At 47.7% G+C, this 16,442-nt stretch overlaps 1 protein-coding gene across 2 annotated transcripts in view; it reads right to left on the reverse strand.

The window, feature by feature from the left end:
- The window catches only part of Ppfia1 (PTPRF interacting protein alpha 1), an 86,255-nt gene that overhangs the window by 17,170 nt on the left and 52,643 nt on the right, over nt 1-16,442 (reverse strand). For both annotated transcript variants that reach the window (XM_038322992.2, XM_038322985.2), the window contains exons 14-19: nt 15,271-15,406; nt 13,139-13,362; nt 11,937-12,168; nt 7,201-7,352; nt 5,581-5,753; nt 4,955-5,048 (exon numbers count right to left, since the gene is read on the reverse strand). In XM_038322992.2, the coding sequence (XP_038178920.1) occupies nt 4,955-5,048; nt 5,581-5,753; nt 7,201-7,352; nt 11,937-12,168; nt 13,139-13,362; nt 15,271-15,406 (1,011 nt within the window). The remainder of the gene's footprint in view (nt 1-4,954; nt 5,049-5,580; nt 5,754-7,200; nt 7,353-11,936; nt 12,169-13,138; nt 13,363-15,270; nt 15,407-16,442) is intronic.

Below are 16,442 nucleotides of genomic sequence, written 5' to 3' on the forward strand. Positions count from 1 at the left end.
AGGATGGATACCAGTCCTAGCTACAGGGAGGGAACTGAAGTCCTGGGCCACCAACTAGTGACGGGGGGGGGGGGGGGGGGGCGCATCCCACTTTCTGCTTCCTCCAGACAAATTCTCAAAGATGGAGCTCCTTCCGCTCCTTCATCTAATAACCTTAAAGATATATCAGTCCACTTGGCATGGTCTCTTTTGCTTTAAAAAGTAGCGGTAGCCTCCTCCCCCTGCCCCACGGCTCTGCTTCCAGCTACTAGACTCTGTTCCTAGTCACGCAGAGGGCTGTTGTCTAAGATCTAGGACAGTGATCTGTAAGTTTTCCCCTTAAATAAATAACCCTTTTATTAATCTTAATTCCAAACTGGTGTGGGATTGTTTTGTGACTTATGTCTACAGACAGGTGGTATCGCTTAACAAAACAGGTGAAGAAGCCACAGGAAGCAACACTGTCCCTCTTTGTAGTCCAACACCTAATAAAAGTGGAAACTCGGAGGACACCAGGCAGTGCCCTTCCTGTGTATGTGGCCTGGTCATCAGGTTTCTACGCTAAAGTCACAATGAATGAACTAAGTCTTCTTCAACTGGGCACTTTGCTAGGACCTTTGTTATGCGGTAGTAATAGATCATGCAGAACAGGCAGCTAAGCAAGCACACTGCAGCCCTCAGTAGCTACCTGGAGTCTGCAGCCCCCTGTGATGCCCTGAACTTCCTCGTAGCACTGGAAACAGCCTTTGCTGGTCCTTAGAGCACAAGCCACTGGCAGCAGCAGGAACAGTGTAGAGGTCGTAGAGCATGAATTAGGAACCAGTTAGAGGACCTAAGAGACAATCAATCATAGGTAGCAGGACCTGGAAAGGTGGCTATCACTGGTTTCCCTCTGCCTCCTGAGTCTTCCCTATTGGGCAGTTTGTAATTGTATAACCAAACACAGCTATGACAAGGCCAGCACGTCTCTCACCAATCATGTGTCATGGGACAGAAAGAACATCCATGACTACAGACACCCAAGTCTAGGTGACTCAACCCTGAGATGCCTTATGACAGCAATACTACCTCCCTCCTCTCCACTTCACCTGGGAATGGGGCTGACCCCTTGACCCTCACAATACCCTCCCAACTCAGTCAGTTTTCCCATGTGGGACTTCTGCAGACCCACCCAACTACCAGTAGTCACTTTCTAGCTACAGAGCCACTTGGCCTTTCTGCTCCATGTAACTATCAAAGTAAATGTGGTAAGATGGTGTGACTGCCACGCTTATAATCTCAACACTTGGGAGGCTGAGGCAGGATTGTCACGAGTTAGAAGCCAGCCTGAGCTACACAAGATCCTGTCACACAAAGGAGAGAGGGCATTTAACTGTCACCAACATTTATTTTCCTGCTAGTCAGTTTTCAAGGTAATAAAAAACTCTTTAGCCACTGGTTCCAAAGCTTAAAACACAGTGACTAAAGTAACAAAATTCTTTAAAAAAATTTTGGGGTATGTGAGTATAGTGTATGTACTCACTATGTAGACCAGGCTGGCCTAAAACTAGGGCATTCACCTGCCTTTGCCTCCCTAGTGCTGGGATTAAAGGCGTGTACAGCGCTGCTCAACCTTGTTTTGAGACAGTTCTCTTACTAAACCTAAAGTGCACTCACTGGCTAGACTGACTGGTCTCTGAGCCCCTGGCACTAAGTTCCAGGTGCAGACCACCACACCCACATTTTACATGAGTAAGTACTAGAGATCCAAACTCAAGTCTTCATGCTTACATGGCAAGCTACCTCCCCAGCCCAAAGAAACGTCTTCTAAAAAGCCCACATGGCTGTCCATAGCTCAGGCCTAAGACCAAGAGCGCCTGATTGCTCGGAAGAATGAGAGGGACATGGTGCTGACCCCAGGGCCACGGGTGCTGCTTTCAGGAAAATTAAGGGAGCTCAATCCCATTATCCTGGACATGGCTCTAGGACTGTAGAGTTTCTGCTATGTCTTCTCTTCCTGGTCTGTGAGATCTATCATCTTAGTGCAAATCTATAATCCTCCTCTCTCTGCCTCCCTAACACTGGCATTGTGGGCATGAACCATCATGAGGCTAATGTGTAAGGCTCTGACACCACTAATTAATTGTTCTCTTTCCAATCAGAACAGTAGGGAGAGTTGAAGGATATGTTTCTATAGCACAGTGCAGGCCGAGCGTTCAAAGAACCCTGGCCTCCATCCTTAGCACCTCAAAAGCAAAGAAAGGAAATGAACTGGTATAGATTGGGAAATGCACTCAATTTTATGAGGAATGACCCACATTATAAAGACAGGCCCCATGATTAGATGGAGCTGTGGTCAGCTACTCCATGATATCAACGAGCACGGCAGCTCTCCCTACCTTAGACCCATATATTTTCACTATGCTAGCACTGAGACCCTGAATAGAAGGCCAAAGGGCCTTTCTTCCCCGACACTAGCCATAGCAAGTGTCTACATCAAGTAAGAAGCTAGGAGTCCTAAGAACACAGGTGATATCACTCTGACAAGGAAAGGAAAAAACTACCTTTTTTTTTTTTTTTTTTTTTTGCCAAAATTCTCTCAGAAGTTCAGCATTGAGGAAAGCCTGGTGTCCTTAGGAGCATCCCACAGCTTGGCTCTCCACACAGTCCAGTTCCTTACCTGTGAGCACACCACAGTACCACACAGAGGTAGGAGGACATTTTAAAGCCAAAGTGGCTTACAGTCAAGCTTCATTAGCAGTGCCCTGAGGTTTCCCATCAGGAAAGGGAGGAAGGCCCCTACCCCAAATTCTCTCAGCAGTTCCCCAAAGCAAAATGGAAGCTACCAAGCAAATTTGCCAGGCCCTATCAGCCTTCACTTGCCAGAGGCTGCCTGATCCACTCAGCAGCAGAAGAGATCCTCAAGTCAGGAACTGGCCACAGGAAATGAGCCTGAGTTTTCAATCACACACTCACAATATGCATTACATACATTCAGCCAATCACAAGGCTGCCCTTCCACACTCTATGCTGACATCCAGTATCACAATAAACTGAAACCCCGAGGAAATTAATATGTCTTCTCTCACATGAAATACAAAACCCCTAGAAGGAGAAGAATGTGGTAACATAGCTGCCGGGCTGTGCACAGCCTTGTTGTTTTCATTGTCGTGTGTGCCGTGAAACAGAGCATGCCAATGGGATCTGGGGCGTAGAAGTTTCCTAGTATAGACCCAGTAGGCAAAAAGATGTGTCTGTTTTTCGAGACAGGGTTTCTCTGTGTAGTTCTGGCTATCCTAGAACTTGCTTTGTATACTAGTATGGCCTTGAACTCACAGAGATCTGCCGGCCTCTGCCACCAGAGAGCACAGATTGGATTAAAGGTGTGTGCCAACACTGCCTGAAGAAGCTGTGTTTAAATATTAACTTTCACTTGGCCAAATGGCAAATCCAAGGTATCTCAAAAACATTTTTACTCAGTTCAAAAGCAGCAATATTCCAAATCAAATTTGGACATTAAGAGATTTCTGCAAATTTTCATTTGCAGACTCCTAAAGGTAGGGGAGTCAACAGCACTGCTAGCGGAGCCTGGTCTTTACCTGGAGCAATGTCCAGTTCTTAGACAACACGTGAGGCAGAGCTAATGACTGGCAGCCCCACAGCAAGGTGAGCACCATATTGGGTGCAGTACACTGTCTCCAGCACTCAGGACCCTTCGCAGAACCATCCAGTCCATCCTGGCTTAACCTACTACTTCCCCATGTCAGTTCAGCTCTCGCTTCTCTTCTACGCCCTCTGCCTGTTCTTTGATGTACTGTCTCATCCTGTCTGTCAATCTCTCACTGTCTTCCAGACAGTCATTCTATGCAGAGCAAACCCACATACACATCATTGCTCTGTGCCCTGGAGTGACAGCCATCCCAAATAGTACTACTAATTTTCAGGACAGCAATTTATTTTACTGACTTTTTCCTCTTTGCAAACGCACTTCTTTTACCCTGAGCCAGTCTTTCAAGACTTACTGCAGAACTGAAACTTAATAGATTATAAATTCTTAAATCTATCTGTGATAAGACGGTCTACCTGAAGAAAACACTGTGGCAAGTACTTCCAGAGGGCCATTCACATGGGCCCAGTCAGTGTGGCTGCCCTTAGAGCTCAGCTGTTTAGACAATTTGCAAGACTTCATTCTCACTAAATAGCAGATGATGACCCTGAACTTCTGATCCTCCTGCCTGTACCTCTGAGATTTGACACATGCCACTAAGCTCAGTTTATATAGTGCTGGTTGAGCGGCCACGGCTTTATGCATTCTAGGTTAGCACTCTACCAGCTGAGCCATATCCCAGTCCTCTTGTCACTCTTCAAGACAACCGCCATCCTATTTAATACTCAGAAAAGCCATCCAGGATAAGTTGTCATGACTCTCATCTTACAGATGAGGAAAATAGACATGGGGCTACATGACTCCCCGGAGGCACAGAACTGACCTGAGGGCAGGATTCAGACTCCAAAGATGGGTTCTGGAGCATGCCACCTCAGCAAGACACTTTCCACAGTGGCAGGAATGCAGGCAAATGCCTTCTATGAGTCAGAACTATTCCCGTCTTTAAGAAGTGTGGGTTAAAAAAGACTGTAATTACACGTGTGTGTGTTGGAGGGGTATGCATATGTACCTGTTCAAGTATGTAGGTACACTTCAGATACATGCAGAGGTCACAGAAAGATGCCTCAACACCAAGCATCTTCCTCTATCGATCTCCACACAACTTTCTGAGACTGGGTCTCTCACTGAATTTGGAGCCTGACCATCTGGCAAGACTGGCTAGACAGCAAGCTCCAGGGACCCTCCTGTCTCCACTTCCCCTCCCCTGGCATGGAGCTATTTTTCAGAAGGCTATGCATACACACAGCTGTGCACAGAATTTGATACTAGATGAAACCTAAATATTAACCCTGAGAACCACCTTGTATGGAAACACAATGAGAAGCTTACTTTTTCTGAAGTTTACGGTTTTTCTCAGCTTGTCCTCCCAGTTTGCTGAGTCCCAAGGCATCTTGAGATGAATTTTCTGTCTCTGAAACACCAGCTACGAGGAAGCAGAGACCCCAGGCTTAAGTAAATTAACATGGCAGAGCAAAGTTCAGGTCTGTTCTCTATAGGTAATTAAGTTCACGCTGAGAGTTGAGAGCTGTTCCTGGCCAAGACACCTGGTGTATCTGAACTGCTAGCCACTGCTCTTTGGGTCATAGTTGTACCACCTTTGAGGGCCCATGCTCACTAGAGAATGCCCAGCAGTATGGTGGCAAGTGGAGAATGAGCAGATATAGCAGGTACCCAAGAGCACCCCACACCCTTGATAAGATGCTTACTGCAGGGGCTTGAGCACTGGCTGCTCTTCCAGAAGATCTAGGCTCAATTCTCAGCACCCACATGGCAGCTCACAACTGTCTGTAACTCCAGTTCTAGAGGACTCAACACCCTCACACAGATATGCATGCAGGCAAAACACCAATGCACATGAAATAAAAATGATGATGATGATGATGATGATGATGATGATGATGATGATGGAGATGGAAGAGGAGAAGAAAAAAGGTGCTTACTGCAAACCTACCAACCTTGTCCTGGTGACTCCTTCCCCAGTGGACCAGGCCGGCCTTTTTCCTTCTTGCCAAACAAGCGGCCAATGGAGGACTTGATGCCCTTCTTCTTTGGGGCTTTGTGGAGGGAGTCCTGACTACTATTACTGCTGCTAGGGTTGCTCACTGGACCATCTTGGGAGCCTGTGGAGCTTCAAGGAAATAAAATGGACTTTTATTAGAGCTCTATCATAACATGAGAGCCCATGCATAGGCACTGCTACATTTTTCTGGGTTGTTTTTGAAATAGGCTCTCACTCTAGCCTAGGCTGGCCTGGAACTCATGAAAACCCTGTCTCAGCCTTGACAACACTAGGCTTATAGAGACCTAGGTTACCACACCCAGCCAGACACTCTACATTTTTAATAACTGGTCCTCAGAGCTCCTGAGATTCACCAAGTCTCTCACAGTATGCTGTGCAATGACAAAGGCTGCCAAGGATGCTCAGAAGGAAGCCTGATTCTGAACGCCCAGCTTCTTTAGGACTTGAAACTCCTCTCAAGAGGAGGCCTGGACTCTTAACTGGCTGGAAAGGGAGCTGCTCTAGGCTCAGTCAGTGAGATGCCCATGGAGACCAGAGAAATCCACTGCCAGCCAAAAACAATGCTTAATACATGCAGAGCTGGGTAAGAGCTACTGTTCAAGTGCCCTCCCCTGCCCTGCTCAGGACAGCACAGAAACTCTGCCATTGGTCACAGCAAGCAAACAGGCTTTTAGTTTCCTGACAGGAAGCATTTTAATAAAGAGGTGGGGAAAATACAAACTGCCCAACAACTTGGAGAACCAATAAAGCAAGAGAATATGAGAAGCCAGGCTGTCAGTGAAGGGACTCTGAGTTCGGGCATGGCGAACGTGACTCTTGACAGGCTTTGCCCTTCTCTATCATTCCCTCTGCCTTGCTAAAAACCATTAGATTGCACTCCTAAAGTTAGTCCCCAAGGTCTATTTCCTTATTTGGCCACTTCCTCTTCCTGAGGCTGACTACCAAAATCCAACTATCAAAGTCCAGCAATCAAAACACTCCTTCGGTTCACCTAATTAACAGGCCAAATTAAAATTAAGCACCTCATCCTAACATGAGGTTTCCCCTTGTACCTTTATAAACTGCCATTTTTCTATGTGTTACATCTGTCTCCTCTCTATCCAGAGGCAGTCCTTTGTTCCAACTCCAGGACAAATAACCCTATCCCTTCTCCCTTGTTCCCCTCCCCTTTTCCTTTGTCTTCTATCTCCTGTCTTTGTCTCTTATTCCCTGCCCTCTATCCATGTGGAGCAAATAAATCTCCTTTGTGCTGAGATTTTGGTCTCAGGGGGTCCTGAACCAATATTATTCCTCAGTCAGTAGAGTGGCACCATCCAGAACCACAGAGGCCCCTGCGTGTGAACAAGGCTGTGCAGACCTGGAGCACCATTCTTTGCAATGTTCCCAGATAGGCCCTGTTGCTGGAAACACCTGGGACAATGTCAGTAACTTCAACTGAATAACCTGAAACTCTTTAAAATCTGCTTTTTTCCCCCCAAAATTATGATTAAAATTCTTCAACCCCAGACAAGCACAGCTCCACACACGGACTGCTGTCCTCAGCCCTGCTCCTTACTTCCTCAGGTCCCTGATGTCCTCATGGCTGACCGTGTGCAGTGCGCCCTTGTGCAGCCTGTCTAAGCGCAGGGGCCTCGGGGAGGAGGGGGGAGAGGTTTCACATTTTATCGTCGTTTTGTCGTCTCGTACCTCTTCTCTGGAAGCTGGCAACTGAAGGCAAGATAAGGGCAAGAACAGTGAACAGTGTACTCAAAGATCTATTAGCCACTTTCTGCTAACACAAAAACATGCCCTTTTTTTTGTTTGTGGTTTTGTTCTGAGATGGACCTTGGGAATGCACTACCTCTGCTTCCCCAGTGCTAGGGTTACAGGTGGCACCATTGTGCCTGGCTAAAAGGCTGCATTTTAGTTCACACCATCTTCAGGACTGCTGCCCAGAAGGGAAACAAACAGCATAGAACAATGTGAGTCACAGCCCATCTCTCTGGGAAAAGTATGAAGCAGGCAGGCACAGGACACCAACGACTCCTCCCTGAAGTCTAAGCACATCAGAGGCCAATGCCCAACAAGGGAGCCAACCAAGAACTGATCCATGCTATCAACTGCATCCTCATCAACACAAGAGGAAACCAGCACTTACTGACCAGGAGCTCTCGACAGGCCTCCTCCAGCCACTTTGTGGGAACACTGGGGAGGCAGTCTTCCCTAGCAAGTAATTAGCACTTTCCTGTCTAGGGACTGGAAATACACAGAATAGCTAGAGACCATGAGCTACACACATGTGTATGGCTCCATTTCTGGGTATTTGTACTGCAGGCTATATGTGGAGACATGAATGCAGTTTAAGAGCTTTGATTTAGACAGAATAATCCTGTGTACATCACTAAGACGGCAATGAGTATATACAGAGGAGGGTTCACAGCAGTGAACAGCTTCACCCCATTTGCGTGCTATGGATACAGCTGCACTGTCTGGTTCTAAAGAAAGTTGGACAGATTTCATGAAGCATGGCAAGCATCTGCCTGCACAGGAAGGCTGGCAGCTGAGTACTAAAATGGCACTGAGAATCAATGGTCCTACTGCAGCCCCATCCGCTCAGGGCCAGGCTGAGCTGAGGCACTAGCCAGCAGCAGATGCACTCTGCATCTCCCTGTCTAAGATGATCTCAAAACAGCAGTGGGCATCATGGGCCTGGGCCAGGCTCCAAAGGGCACATGCTTAGCATGCAGGAGGCCATCGTTCCATTACCTCCTCCCCAAAGCCACCATGGCTAGAAACTCTGAAGGAAATGTTAACAGCTTAAAAAATGGAATCATTATTCAAACACAAACCAAAGAATTGAGCTCAGGAGCAGTTCACATGCTGAGGATGCTATCACACTCCTTAGCAGAGCCTCACTCACAACAGCTCCCAATCTGGTCCCAAAATCCTGACAGAGATCTCAGGTATGTCCTCTGTGCTCCTTCAGGAAGGGATGACACTAGGATCCTTACTATATTCAGACTCTTCAATGTTACCAAGTAGAGAAGCACCTTAGTTTGCCATTGGGACTAAAGGAGAGGTGGGTACACCACACTGCAGCACCAGCCCATATGTGGCTCCATAGATGAGGTCACCATGCTAGAGTGAGTGTGGTTCACATACTGTTTCCTCACTGACACAAGCCAGCAGAGCTGAACAGAACACTGTGTAGTAAAACTGAGCAGTTGTGTCACCGAGCCAAGTCCACTTGCCAATTTGAGTTGGGGGTGAAGGGGTGGGTCTTGCTTTGTATCCCAGTCTGTCCTGGAACTTGTGTCCTTCCTGTTGTGCATCAACAGTTTGAGCAGCACAGGTGTGTCACCTTTTTTTTTTTTTTTACTTAAAAGAAAGAAGGCAACAAACCACAGCACCAACATGGCAACACTCATTGGCAAACTCAACAGCGACAAGTGGGAATGGAAGCCATGACTGCTCCACAATACAGTGAGCTAGAAAGGTTGGTCCCAGGACAAGGCTCCTGGCCTGGAGCAAGGAAGATAAGAGGTAGAGTGTCTAGGTCAACCACCAAAACAGCTACTACCAGCTCTTCCCAACTCTGCCCAGCATGATGCACTGACACCAATTCCTAGATAGTGCCAGGGAATCAGGGCAGCTAGCAAAAGGCTTAAGGCCAAACTGGCCACCAGCTCAGCTTTTGAAGCCAGACAGTCCTGAACACACACCTGTAACCCCACACCACACAGCAGGAGCTTCAGTTTCCACACTGATAAATGAAATAACTAAGGTGACCTATATCCCACATGGATGCATGCAAGAATTTAAGATAACAAAAATTTAAGTACTTATGAGGCTGAAGCAAGGGGACTGCTGTGAGTTCAAGGATGATCTAGGCCACCCAATGAGTTCCAAAACAGTCTCAGCTATAGAGTAAGACCTTGCCTCAAAGAAACAAAATTGTTAAAAATAAATAAAAAGACAATGTCTTGTACACATGCTAGGCCCATGCTGGGCATGGATATGAGCTCACTGGGTGCTAGCCCCAGCCTTCCCCACAGCACACCCCTGCAGCTCTGCCTCAGGAACTCTTGTTCTTAATTCTGAATAGCAGAAAAACATGCAATAATTAGACACAGACACTTCTGTCCTAGTATTTCAGGGACAGGCAGGCTTCCCACATGACCACCAACATGACATGCAGGATCAAACTAAATACTGCTGGGACTGTCAGGTACTTGTCTTCACATTACAGTAGTGTGTCAGTCATAGAGGCACGAAGTATGTAAGGTCAGCATGTGATTTACCTGTCTCCGGTGTTTCCTTAAGTCACTAGGCTGACAGATGCATGTGAAGAAAGGACAGAGAGAGAGAGAGAGCAGGCTTACTGCACATGAGTGGGAAAAGACCCAAGGACCAGTGAGGCAAATTGCTAAGCAGGGTCAGAAGGACACACACAGGTTGAGCACTGAGAGGGAACACCACTGGAAATAAACATTCTCAAGATAGTTAAACCAGGAGGCAACAGTAATTATTACTTCGCTAAGATTGAGTTTGAACATATGCAATGTATTAAAACTCAGCATTCCATGTAAGCAGGACTCTAATGACCCTTACTCGAAGCCAGCCTCTCTGTAGCTAGTTGCAAACACACTGGAATTTAATAAATTCCATTAGAAGCTGTTACATTATCTATTATTATAAAGTCAAACAAACATGCTTTGCATTAACCAACTACTGGACATTAACCTAAAGTCCTAGAATTTGGTTTACAACTTTTCAAAAAATATACTGATTGTTTAAAGCAGTAAGAGCATCCCCTCCACCCGCCCCCGTGAAAAGAGGTAAGAAAAGCTAGCGAGGTACCAGTGAGAGACCCTACACCATATAACATGCACAGCATTAAACATAAGAGCTTATCAGAGACAGCAAGACTGCCAGCAGGTAGCTGAAAGCCATGTGACACAAGAACCAGAAGGGGCTATGTCTGTGCTTCCATCAGTACCACCTGGGTAATCAGGACTCTCCCTTGCAGAATCACAGACCACATACCCCTTCCAGCCTGTGTCCACTTGCAGGAAACATGAGCAACAGAGAATGCATTATGAACATGAAAAAGCACAACAATGCATTTTTCCAGCATACTGCAGCAGATGTGCACTTGGGTGCCTGGTCATCTGCAGAAACTGGGGGGGTGGGACTGTCACAGCATAAGGTCCTGGATAGGCAGACAGACAGGGTCAGGATCAAATGGAAGCAGACTGATGGTCAGCAAGTGGACAGTCTTAACTGAAAAAAGACACAGAGCTGTTCCTACAAAGTGTTTGGAAGGAGGACAAAGCCACAGACCATGCCATTAAAATTAAGATAACCATACTGTGTGCTGAATAAACAACTGATCTTAAATAAATAAAAAAAAAATTAAGATCTTACCCACTGCACTTATGACACATATTACACAGTGCATCAAAACACAAGAGACTGTACTATTCAACAGCTCATTAAAATGATTTAGTTACATGCCCACTGCCAGTGTCATGGAAACTGTGAATGAAAGCAGCAGCAAAGAGGTGCAGCATTGCAAGGTGGCTAAGATACAGACTGAGACAGAGGTTAGTAGGTTGGCTCTTAGGATCATGTACACGCTAAACCCTCAACAGTCACTGGGCATTCTGAGATCTGCACACCTGGGTCATAGCATTTCTAAGACAAAAGTGCTCCCAAGCTAACCAGTCATAATTAATGCCCATCTGCTTCGGCTACATAGTTCACAGGACTCCTGAGTGGTCCTTTGTGCCTCAGAGTGTAGAGACAACCCTGCAGTGAAGGGCTAAGGGACTCCTTTACACATTTTTTAAGTGTGTTGCAGATGGAAGCCTGGTACAGATTAGGCAGTGCTCACTGCACCACTGGTTTCCATTCCAGGCTCTCTGTGCCTCTTCCCACATGCTACAACAGCTCTCCACAGTCAGTTCTGCTGAAACAGGCAGAATAGCCCCTTCTGGCTTGCACCAGACCCCTGCCTAGCGTCCTACAACTAAGTGGTAACATGCTAGACTGGTCATCTAAGTATTACAATTAACTTGCATTGGTGACTAACTAAATACTAGTTAACTTAAGAAAAAAAAAAAGGGTTTCACTGTATAGCACTAGCTAACCCAACTCACTATGTAAACCAGGCTGGACTCAAACTCACAGAAATCACCTGCCTCTGTCCCTACCCCTTCAGGTTTTATAATCTGGTACCTCTTGGAAAAAGATGTGACTTCCATGTGTAACCCTTCCCCAGCAGGCTGAGGTAGAACAGGTCCCACTTACCAGAGTCATGACACCCAGCCTGTCCACCTCCCGGGCAGGACTGTGAGGGACCCTTCTCGGGGTGGACCGACCACTGCCTGGAGGAGAAGAGCCAGCAAGCGAGGAAGCAGGGTAGGGGGGGATGGAACTCATTGATCTAAAACGACCAAGATTGTCCAAGCTTCCACTGCCCACTCTGCTCTCAATCTCCTCTGCCCGCTGCTCCGTATTCTCCTTCTCTTCTTGTATCAGCCTAAAACCCAAATAAGAGTAGTTGGCCTTATTTCATAGGAAGTCCTGTATGTGCAAGCAGAACAAGTTAAGTCTAGTGGGGGAGGGGCTTGTATGCGAGCCTAGCAGCTGGAAGCTACAGTGGAAGGAAGGTGCCTTTAAGACCAACGTGGGCTACAGCAGGAGACCCTGTATCTAACAGCAGCAGAGCACTGTTGAAATTAGACTGTCAGACTGTCTCCCTCCACTGACAGCTAGAATGATCCTGGGCTCACTCTAAATATGGACGAAATTATGCTAGCAGTGGATGACGGAAGGAAACCCAACTACTTCTTGACCACAGCATGGTCAAGTCGCCACCTCACTTTACACACCAGCACCTTGCATATCCTGTGTCCAGTCTTCCAGGAACAGCTCTGGGTAGGAGGAGAGTGGTCTGGGGCCCTGTTTCTCTATGCATGGAGGGATGGAAGAGTTCCACCTCTCCTAGCATGGTGCAGGGAGGTGGGCAGGCTGCTGGAAGGAAAGGCTATCTCAGAAACCCAAGTGCTCTGCTGTGCGGGGCTATAAAGGGGATGTTGATCTCACCTATACCATGCTTTCCTGTGGAAGTGAACTCCTGCATGACTCATTTTTTTAATTTCCAAGTGTAGAACACACGAGGCCTCATTACAACATCCTCACACCTGTACAGCAATCAACCCTAGTCTCCTCTGGTCACCTCCCTGTCTCCTTCCTTCCACTCTCACACCTCCACAATATCCACTTCAGTCTCCTTGTCTCCACCTTCTACTTTCTTTTTGTTGCTCTTACTTTGAAACAGGGTTCCATGTAGCCCAGGCTGGCCTCAAAATTGCTTGCTTGTAGTCTAGTCTGGACTTGTATTACTGCTCCTGCCTCTAATGCCATTGCCCCCTGGTCCCTACTATCCTTGTGTCTCTTACGTATCAAACACACACACACACACACATAACACATGCACACACACATACCTGATCTCTTTGTTGATGGCATCCAGTTGCTCCTGAAGCATTATGGCCAATGTCTGTGCATCAGCCTGACCACTGGGTGACAGCAGATCAACTGAGCTGAGCAGAGTATCTCTGTCATCTTCACCATCAGATACATCCACATCACTCTCAAATGCCTGTGCCACATTTGCCAAGACGCTGGCTTGTTGGGCCCGTTCCCAATCCTGTTCATTGAGGGTCTGCACCTACCAACAAGAACACTATGTCTCAGCAGACAAGAGTAACAGCAAGCACTCTAAGGGCAGGAAAGGCTGCTATCAGGAATGTGAACAGTTTTACTGAAGGCCAAGGCTTTAGGAAGACACTCATGTGCCTGAGCTGCTGCTAAACAAGAGTCACCTTATAGACAGGAAGGCTGGGCACTGTGAAACACACCTGCATGGAAGCAACCTGAAAGGTGGATACAGAGATGGGTCTAGATTTGGGGGTCAGACTGGGCACTTATATATTCTGTGATAGAAACACATTGAACATTCAGCATCTACACTCAGGTCACCCACTTTAGTGAAAAAATTAAGAAGGAAGTCTAGTGGCACATGAAGAGGCATGTTCAACTGTCACAGAATGATGCACTGGGTGTGAGCTTCCCAAGCCTGGCATAGACAAGCACCAAGAAGAGGAGGAAAGCAAAGCAGGCACCTGAACACAGCTAGTGGCCCCATGGTGGAGTTTCTAGGGTAAAGGAGATGTCTGTTGTGATCACCGCCCACAGCAGCCCAGTGTTAAATCCTCCTGGTGGTTAATGAATACCCTTCTCCTCACCTCCCTTCCCAACTGCTACTCTCCCTCCCTACTCTGTGGATGGAAGGTCAGGGCCCATGCCTTCACCTTTCCTCCAGAGGAACTATACCTGCTGTGGCTTCCACACAGACTTCCTACCAGTGGCACCCTCTCTCAGCTGGTTCATCCCCTCAGGTAAGAACAGCACCCCCATCTCTCATCTGGAAACCATGGACAAAAACCACAAAACCTTACCCTGCCCAAAACTCCTGCCATCCCGCTTCCTTGTCCATCAGCAAAACCTCTCCAGCAACTGTCATTTGTCTCTGTCCTACCACTCACAAGGGCTCACTCAAGTGGACAGAGCACCTTCCTCCAGAAGAGCTGCTCCAGGGCCATGCCAACCAGCCCTTATCAACTATTTTGCCTTCTGTTCACCCGCTTGTCCATGCAGTAAGCCCACATAGGCTCAGGCTTGGCTGCTGTCCTCCCTGGATAGGATATTTGGCTTGCCCATGGCCCCACCCCTCCTGGCTTATTCTCCTAGCCTGTAACACTTACAGTGACAGCTGGCTACTAAAGTCCAGGTGTTCAGGATACCCAACTGCCTCCTGCTTATAACCCTCAGCATACTCCAGCAATTTGAAAATAATACTCCTCTCTCCAAGTAGAGGACAATTCTACGGTTCCCTATGTGGGGACAGACAATAATGACTCCCAGTAATGGAGGGAGTATCTGAGAAAAAGGCATGTGGCTTTCCCAGACCAGGTGCTGGAGGATCTGGCTTTCTTCAAATGTGAGCTCTGAAAGAGTCAGTGGCATACCGCAAGGACCTCAGGGAGTCCATGCAGGTCCATCACCAAGAGCTTGAAGCCTCAGGCCTACACTAAGTCCACACTGCCAATCCTTCCTCATCTACAAGCACCTGAAACCTTAAAGCATGCTGCTCCTGGACCCTGAAGCCCATAAAATGCACATAGCCATGCCATCAGCACAGAACTTCATGGTACCGGCCGCAGTTAGCTAGGTACATACTGTACTGCTCACTGCTTGTAGCTGTGTATTACTCTTGAACTCACGGCAATCCTCCTGCCTCAGCCTTTTGAGTACTAAGATTACAGGTGCACACTGTGCCACTATACCTGGCATCATTTGCTTTTATTTACTATTTCAAGTACATACTAATCAGCATTAACTTAAAGGATATCTTATTAAAAATTCTGTTCTTAAAGAAAGAACTAAAACCAAAAAGCAAGCATACCCTAAAAGCAAGCTCTTAGCCAGAAAAGCCAAGGAAAGGAACATGGGGGAAGAAGGAGACCCAGAGTCTGTCCAAGAGGAACAGGTGACGTTCCGCAAGTGGAGGCCTTGCCTTGGAGGGCTCGTCCCGCAGCGCTGCCAGCCGGCCCTTCTGGGGTCGCCGCAACACTGCACTGGTGCTGTAAGCATCCACATGCCCGTCTGCCACAGGGAACCTGAAGTCCGGGACGCTGCCCAAATGGGGTCGGCTGAAACATGGGAAAAGGTGGGTGTCAGAAGGAAGGTAAAGTGTCATGTTGGAAAGGTCTCCAAGGAGGGTCCCCTTGAACCTGCCCAAGAGCTCTCAGCTACCCAGTCCTAGCCAGAAAAACCCACTCTACTACGACAATCGGAGGAGGGATTGGTGTCAACACCTGAGGCCCATCTGAGAGCCTCTTCCAGGTCAAGGGCACACCTAGGCACCACCTATTGCCATCACCTGCCCTGTGGCTTTTCTGCTATGCCAAGTCCAAGCTGAGAGTCACAGCACTCCCGGGAGGAGCGAGAAGCTAGGGCTTAACACAGTGGTGCACAGACAGAGTCAGAGGGCTTCACACCCTGGGCTGAAGAAATCTCTATAGAAGGGAACAAGGCTGAGCAACCAAGGATGATCTGACCACTGGCTGTTCCTACAGCCACAGTGTAGAGATGAAACAGAGCAGCAGGAGCTCAACCTCAGCAACCTCTCCCCTCCTCCCAGTGCTGCCCCTAAAACTTCCTGGGAAAGGCGGCAGATGTCCTAACTTCAGAACTCTGCCAGAGGCCAAGAACAAAGGATCTATGGGCAGGAGTCACGGGGGAACTCAGTGATAGTTCAGGGGAACTCTTGCACATAGGTCTTGCCAACTCATCCCCTTTGGCATCATTGACACCTCATCTTCTCCATGTTTTTAAAGACATGAGATTCATGGCTTCCTTTCTAACTCTTCTTCTCTCCCACATCCCCACATCTTAATCCTCCGGAACCTGCTGTCTCAACAGGGTTCCAATCTGCATCCCAAGCTGAGGAGCTGAGCACAGCTGTGTTAACTACAGGCAGCTCTGGGATCTCAGAGCTGTTTCAAACTTATCTCCCCAAGTCCACTCCTCAGTGGGGCAGGTCACACCAATATGACTTAGGTCACTGTCAAGTTCTGTGAAACCAGCCAGTGCTCCCCACCTGCTGCTCTGTGCCTCAATTCCACCCCTGCAACCTGCCCAGCTCCTCTCTCTACTACCCAATGTCTCAAGGCCATGGGGAAAGAT

The sequence above is a fragment of the Arvicola amphibius genome, chromosome 1, assembly GCF_903992535.2.
Source record: "Arvicola amphibius chromosome 1, mArvAmp1.2, whole genome shotgun sequence".
Lineage (NCBI taxonomy): Eukaryota > Metazoa > Chordata > Mammalia > Rodentia > Cricetidae > Arvicola > Arvicola amphibius.